The 8,183-nt window shown below is 39.7% G+C and overlaps 1 protein-coding gene across 3 annotated transcripts in view; it reads left to right on the forward strand.

The window, feature by feature from the left end:
- Positions 1 to 5,513, forward strand: part of AFTPH (aftiphilin) — an 80,155-nt gene extending 74,642 nt beyond the window's left edge. For 2 of the 3 annotated variants that reach the window (XM_003787961.3, XM_003787960.3), the window contains one exon: positions 4,403 to 5,513. In XM_003787961.3, coding sequence (XP_003788009.1) covers positions 4,403 to 4,547 — 145 coding nt within the window. In that variant the 3' untranslated portion in view covers positions 4,548 to 5,513. The remainder of the gene's footprint in view (positions 1 to 4,402) is intronic. The other variant, XR_002772836.1, reaches the window with a different exon arrangement.
- The last annotated feature ends 2,670 nt before the right edge of the window (positions 5,514 to 8,183 follow it).

Genomic DNA, 8,183 nt, shown 5'->3' on the forward strand with positions numbered 1-8,183 from the left:
AAAAAAAAAGAAAGAAAGAAACCATTGCTGGGTGGTGGCTGTGGCTCAGTGGGTGGGGCGCCAGCCCCATATACTGAGGGTGGCAGGTTCAAACCCAGCCCCAGCCAAACTGCAACAACAACAAAAAGAAAAAAATAGCCAGGCGTTGTTGCACGTACCTGTAATCCCAGCTACTCAGAAGGCTGAGGCAAGAGAATCGCCTAAGCCCTGGAATTGGAGGTTGCTGTGAGCAGTGTGATGCCATGGCACTCTAACAAGGGTGATGAAGTAAGACTCTTCTCTATAAAAAAAAAAAAAAAAAGAAAGAAACCATTGCCAAATTCAGGGTCACAAAGATTTATGCCTAGATTTTCTTCTAAGAGCTTTATGGTTTCAGCTCTTACACTTAGGTTTTTGGTCCATTTTGAATTAACTTTTGTATATAGTAAGTGTCCATACCCATTCTGAAAATAGCTATCCAGTCGTCCCAGCACTGTTTATTAAAAAGACTGTTCTTTCCCCTGTTGAGAAGTCTTAGCATACTTGTCAAAAAAAAATTTAGGTAGGTGCAGTGGCTCACACCTGCAATCCTAGCAGTCTGGAAGGCCAAGGTGGAAGGTTTGCTTGGAGGAGTTCACAACCAGCCTGAGCAAGAGTGAGATCCCCTCTTCTACTAAAAATAGAAAAATTAGCTGGATATCATGGCTCACACCTGTTGTCCCAAGATTTTGGGATTCCCTTGAGCCCAGGATTTTGAGATTGCTGTGACTAAGACTGATGCCACAGCATTCTAGCCTGGGTGACAGAATGAGACTCTATCTCAGAACAACAACAGCAAAAAAAAAAAATTACAAAATACTTCACCACAAATACTAATTTCTGGACACTCCATTGTATCCACTGACAAAAAGGAAAAATCTTTGTTAGAATGTAGATCAAAATTAGGTCACTGCCTTTGTCTTTGAGAAAAGATTGTGATAGAACTTTTTACTTTAAATTAGGCATCCTCAAACTACAGCCCACGGGCCACATGCAGCCCACCTAGGACATTTATCCGGCCCGCTGTGTGTTTTTGCCGCCACTGCCTGTCCTGCTTAGCAGCCGACTCGTCCCAGGGCCTGCGGTCCAGCCCTCCAACGGTCTGAGGGACAGTCAACCCCCTGTTTAAAAAGTTTGAGGACCTCTGCTTTAAATTCTCTCAAGCACGTCTTTTATTCTAAGGTGACTAGTTCACATAAATAAAAGTGCAATGAGTATAGATAAATGTATAAACTATGTAAACTCATTTTTATTTTAAAATACAACTTCATATGGCCCCCAGGTAGTGCCTCTGAAATCCAGCAATTGGTACAAACTCTAGAATAATCTTTACCAACTGTTTTCTGGATAAAAGCTACTTCCTTTTTATTTCCCACACCCAAACTACACTCCACAACTGGGGAAGTCCATGTAGGTACAATTTTGTTATTGTTTTAGTTGTCTTTTATTGTTTGTTTGTTTGTTTAGCAGGCCCAGGCCGTGCTCAAGCCCACCAGCCTTCGTGTATGTGGCTGGCCCCCTACCCACTGGGCTATAGGCGCTGAGCCATTGTTATTGTTTTAAATAACATCATTGCAGAAGGCATATTGTAAAGAGTTAGAAAACTCAACATTTTCAGTGAAAATATCACATTCTTACCATTTAGATCACTATAATTCTTTTGTTTTGTTTTGTTTTTGTAAGAGACAGAGTCTCATTTTATTGCCCTTGGTAGAATGCCATGGCATCACAGCTCACAACAACCTCCAACTCCTGGGCTTAGGCAATTCTCTTGCCTCAGCCTCCTGAGTAGCTAGGACTATAGGCGCCCGCCATAACACCTGGTTATTTTTTGTTGCAGTTTGGCTGGGTACCTGCCACCCTCGGTATATGGGGCTGGCGCCCTACCCACTGAGCGACGGGCACCACCCCCACTATAATTCTTTAGTACATATTCTTTCAAATCTTTTCCTATGCAAATATATAGGGTTGTTTTCTTTTTAACAAAAAATGAGATTTTCAAGGCCAGGCATGGTGGCTCACACCTGTAATCCCAGCATTCTGGGAGGCTGAGGTGGGTAGATTGCTTAAGCTCAGAAGTTTGAGACCAGCCTAAGCAAGAGTGAGACCCCATCTCTAAAAAGTAGCTGGGCATTGTGGTAGGCGCCTGTAGTTCCAGCTACTTGGGAGGCCGAGGCAAGAATTGCTTGAGCCCAAGAGTCTAAGGTTGTTGTGAGCTAACCATGACACCATGGCACTCTACCGAGAATAACAAAGTGAGACTCTGTCTCAAAAAAAAAAATTAAAAATGAGATTTTATAGTCCCTAGTAAATTGAGCCTGGTCTTACAGTCAGTGATCTCCATTCATCAATTTCAGAGAAGTTTCATTTTATCCACTACTGAGGCTGTACTCAAATTTCTCCAACAATGTCCTGTCTCTTGGCTTTGTACAAGCCAATATTTAATCTAAGACTATATTATACCTGGCTGTTGAGGCTCGTAAGTCCCTTTTAACCTAGCATATCTCCACCATCCCTTTTGTTTTCTGTTTAATAATCCTAGCTTATTAAAAAAGACCAGTGTAGTTCTACTGTAGAATGTCCTAGAAGATCTGGATTTGTTAGCTTCCTTCAGACAGTATCTGCTATGTTCTCTGTTTCCCTAATTTCCTATAAATTAGAAATTATAACTGAAGGCTTGCTAAATTCAGGGTAAGCAGTTTGGCTAGAATATAAAATAGATGGCAATATCACATCAGAAGATCCGTAACATCTAATTGACTCCATTGTTAGTGATGCTAAGATTGACCAGGGGTTAGAGGCCAATTTTTTCTACTATATAGTTTCAGTTTTTCTCTTTGAGACTAGAAAGTCATTTGTCTGGTTTTACTTTAGAAGGATGCAAATATCCAATTACCCATCAAGCATCTACCTAATAGTTTTGCCACAGTTTAAATGCAATTAAATATACAGATTTTAATCAGAAAAAAAATTTGAATTTCTATTCTGTTCTTCTAAGAAACCCTAGGACTGAATTCAGTGTTGGTTGATCTGCTGACATGTCTGAAACCATTTCCCTGTTGAAGAAATTCAGTTCTCAGAGTGTGTTGTTGGACTCTTCATTCCTTCTATAAAATCTTTTGATTTCAGCGTGGCTTCAAAATTTGTAACAACAGAGAAGTCTAGGTATAAATTAAAAGCCTGCATCTGTCCTTTCTTTCATACTTTATCTCCTTACTTCTTGCCCCCCATCCCAAAGACAAAAGAAACATGTAGGTGGAAGAAATAACTTGCATGGCAGCTAACAGAGTACCAACTAGTGAACAATTTAAATGATCTTTGGCTTAAAACTAACAATCTATATGACTAACTATTTCTTCAATATATTTGACATCCTGGAAAACATAGTTTGGCTGCAGTCATGTGCTCAATTTGAACCACTTTGAGGCTCATTTGACATTTTCTGCAGCTCACCTGCTGAGAAGACTTAGGTCACCAAGACTTTTTTCTGTCTGTGCTAAGCACTAAACTGCTTATTTCTCATATTGGGAAGCAGTATATTAAAATACACTTTATCTACAATACCATAGAGCAGGTGTCCTTAAACTGCCGCCCGCCTAGGACATTTATCCGGCCCGCTGGGTGTTTTTGCTACCGCTGCGGGTCCTACTTAGCAGCCAACTTGTCCTGGGACCCATAGTCTGGCCCTCCAATGGTCTGAGGGACAGTGAACTGGCTCCCTTTTTAAAAAGCTTAAGGACCCCTGCCGTAGAGCTTAGAGTTTCCTTCTCCCAGAATTTCTTCCTGTCCATGTACATGCTCAACACCAACAGCCAGCTGTAGTGCTGTTGCTTTTGGACCTGCCATCTGCATCCCAGCAGGACAGAACTGGGTGTTTTTGAGCTGAGGGCTTTTTTCCTGGAATTCCCCATTGAGGATAAAGAAAGCCTGAGGTTAAAATGACTTACAAAGCCTCCCCCCAGACATACTTTGTTTTATGTTGAGGTAATTTTGGTAGTTTCACAAAGAGCAGGGGGGAAATCCAGTTGGGTGGAGTGTTAAATTGGGGCTTTGGCATTATATTTCTGCTTAGTAACATTTTAAAATTATGCCTGGGTAGATCCTTAAAGCCTTAGGGCTAGAAAAAGTACACAAGCTGTACAGGTATACATGTGAATATCTGTATTTACACTCCTAGCTTTAATAAACATACATAAATAAACAGGCCATGTTTTGCTCTTAGAAATTTGACATCTGACATAGAAACATATTGCACATTCAGGAACTAGGAAAGGAAAAAATACTCAGTCCCCACAGTTTGCTGCCTACCTTGAGATTGGCTTTTCTCCCATTTGATCTACACCAAAGTCACATTAACACATTCCTCTTCCTTATTTGTCAATAGGAAACCGAAAAGAGAAGAGCATTTGAGTGAAGAAGCTATCAAGGTGATCTCTAGCCTTCCCGACCTAACGTTCATGCATGCCAAGGTGTTGATGTTCCCAGCCACGTTAACACCTTCCACAAGCTCCCAAGAAAAAGCAGACTAATACCTGATGTGAATCGGACAGTTTCAATTGCTTTCCTCTCCTCCATCCCTTCTCTCCCATCAAACGCATACCTGCTCTAATTAAAAAAAAAATTCAAATTCAGCTGATTTGTTGGTAAGCCGCACTAGAAAGGTATACATAGTAATGTATATTTATTTACATACTGAAGTCCTAAATTTATATTAGAAAAATGTAAATAATCGGGGTGAACATTTTTGAAGATTTATTCTTTTTGTGTTGCTGGGGTGTATACATTTATGTCTTTGTGAAATACACTGGTGGTGTCCTTCTTACAAAACTTTTGAAATAAAAAAAAAAAAAATTCAAATCTCCACTGTCCGTGAAATCCCCTTCAGTCTTTTCAGATTACATTGAATGTCCTCTTAATTTTTCATATCATATGTTCAATTACTTTTGCTATCATAAGTAAGTTCCCATGTCTGTTTAATTTTTTAAATTTATGTGTGATGGGTTTGTTTCAGATCTGGCTTTTGTTAACATTTTGGGGCTATTTTTAATCTTTTCAATCTGGCTGATTGCTGTTTGGCGTTTTGCAAGGTACTTCATCGATTGCTCCTGTGGTATAGGGTATGGATCATTGTCAGAACTTGATTGGAGGGGTTTAAAGAGATTGTGTCTGTTTTGAATCAGTTTGATTTAGAGAAGGACCAAATTATATGAATGTCTTACAATGAAATTTACATGTTACTGATTTTTTTTGTTCTGTCGTACCACTATTTTTTGAGGATTTTGCACAGTGTAAAATGACATAATCATAGATTGCTATGGTTTAGGCTGTATATACAGTGAAAACTATGGGTTTTAAATGTTTGGGGAAATTCCTATGGAAAAAAGAGAGACATGTAGAAGAACCTCTAACAAGGTTAATGTGCATGCCCAAGGTCTTTTGAGATTTCAGTGTGTAAATTTCCTTTTAGCTTACACAAAAATAAAATAATTTAAAAAGAAATTTAGCCTGGTGTCTTTGTATCTGAGGGAAAATGTCCTGAGTTTTTATTTGAAGTTTCATTTAGTATTAGGAAATCATTTGATAGGGCATCTACTGTGTTTAAAACCAGGAGGAATTAGAATCTGACTGGGGGCAGCACTTGTGGCTCAAAGAAGTAGGGTGCCAACCCCAAAAAACTGGACAAAAAAAAAAAATTAGAATCTGACCCATAAGAATTGAATCAGTGCCTTTAGTAGCCAGTGTGTTTTTATATAGAACATGAGATCATAGAAGAAATAAACCATGAGTATGTCTTCATCAGATTATTAGCAAGGTTAAATAGGGATTTGTTGGAAGTATTTTTTCTTTCTAAGAAAACAAACAAGCTGGGCGTGGTGGCTCACGCCTGTAATCCCAGCACTTTGGGAGGCCAAGGCCAGCCTGAGCTAGAGTGAGACCTGCCTCTAAAAATAGCTGGGTGTTGTGCTGGGCCTTTGTAGTCTTTGAGCCCAAGAGTCACAGTTGCTGAACTGTGATGCCACAGTACTTACCCAGGGCAACAAAGTGAGACTGTCTCAAAAAAAGAAGAAAATAAACATGAAATGAAGGTGAGCAGAAATTTTCTAAAAAGTAATTTTAGAATATTATTAGATTGTTACAGCAAAAAGTCACATAACATACTTCTAAGGAATAGGCAATCAGCCTGACAACAATCCACCTCATCTACTAGGGACTGTTCCATGGAACTCTTTTGCACCTCCATCGTTGACAGAGGTTCCTATGTTGCCACTAGAATGCTTGCCTGAGTATTATAAGTATGGCCTGGAGTGGAGTGACAAGATGTTTATTCCCTCTCCAGCCATTTCTTTTTTTTTTTTTTTTTGGTCTTTTTCAGAGGAGTCTTTCCTTTAAAACAGTCACAAATTTCCAGTGCCCTTGTGAACCTTTTGAATGAAAGAAAATAACTCAAAATACTTCTCAGAAGAACTTTGTTTCAGTAATTGCAGCTTAAAGAGCTGCTTCTAGACTATATTACAACTAAATGTACCAACATAAGTTCAGAGCCCACTTACTGAGAGAAAGCTAATCAACTTCTGACCCTGAATTATCTATAAAAATAGGAATGATTCTACCTCAGGGGGTTGATATATTAAATAATAGATGTAAGGCACTGTCACATGCATGGACAGCCAATAAATGGCAGTCAGACCACAGCATCACTAAGTGCTCTGATGGCTCCTGTGGACCCAGCAAATTCAAGCAATAGAAGCAACAGAAGAAAAGATCAATCTAAATAATAATGCAATGCTATAAATTAAGTGTCAAATAACTGGTTTTGTTAGCAAGGGTGATTGTTTTCTTATGCACATGTTACTTTCATGAGTAATTTTACCATTTATAAAATACATCCCTCTGGCCTCTCCTCATGTAAATAATCACACAGCAATTTCCCAAACCTGGAGCCCAACTCAAAACTTAACCGCCCAGGACCAGATACTCCTATCTGGTGAGCCAGAAGGGTGATGGCTAGACATCCTGAAGCTGTCTTGTCCAGTTCATGGAATGGCATTTACTGATGAATACAGTGGCTGTATGTCCCCAGATCCTCTTGCTACACTACTGTAAAGGCTCAAAACGATGAAGTAGAAGCACCAGAGTCCATTGAGGCATTTTATTTTTAAGTATGTATTACATCCCTCAAAAAAGAATCCCAGGATTTTCCCTCCTGTGTGTTTTTTTCTTGCTTCTTCATGGTCCATGATGCCAGATGCCAGCTGAAGTTGTCAGTACAATGAAACCAAACTGGTGGAATGGGAGCAGATTATTCTGCCATTTTTCTAGATGTTTGAGTTGCACATTAAACCTGGGGCTCATCACTCCACATTTGATTAACCTGCCTGTGAGGTTCACAGCAATTTTCCCAGTTCTGTAGGGATGATTTCCAGTTTGCCAACATAACCATGCTTCATCACATTTAGAAACTGGACAATGACTTTGGAGCACAGCCTTATAAAAACCTGGTGTTTGCCTCTGTTTTCGGCATTGTTAATGCTCTCAAGAGCATCAGGCAGGGGTTAGGAGTGATGGCTTACGCCTGTAATCCTTAGCACTCTAGGAGGCCAACGCAGATAGATTACCTGAGCTCACAGGTTCAAAGACCAGCCTAAGCCAGAGCAACACCTCATCCCTAAAAATAACCAGGCGTTGGGGCAGGCGGCTATAGTCCCAGTACTTGGGAGGCGAAGTAAGAGAATCACTTGAGCCCAAGAGTTTGAGGTTGCTATGAGCTATGATGCCACCGTACTCTACCAAGGGCAACCAAATGAGACTCTGTCTCAAAAAAAAAAAAAAAAAAACAAGCATCAGTCAGAACATTTATGCTCACTGTTATGGTGGCACAGAAAGATGGTGGAAAGAGAATGCAATAATTTTTTATTTTAAAATGATGAAGTGGCCTTGATTGAATGACGCATAGAATGGATGTTTCATCTTATAACTGCTTTTAGGTAAGCCAGACTTCTCCCTTTTGTTTGTCAAGTTGGTCTTTGATGTTTTATCACAACAGATAAAGTAACATCAATTGTCATAGGTTAAGCACCGAAGGGCAGTGCTCCAATATTAGGGACCAAATATTATCAGCTTTGCATCAGAACGTGTTGGAATTGTACCAGAAAGCAATAGCAGTG

This window comes from Otolemur garnettii, unplaced genomic scaffold (genome assembly GCF_000181295.1).
Source record: "Otolemur garnettii isolate 467f Iridium unplaced genomic scaffold, OtoGar3 scaffold00024, whole genome shotgun sequence".
Lineage (NCBI taxonomy): Eukaryota > Metazoa > Chordata > Mammalia > Primates > Galagidae > Otolemur > Otolemur garnettii.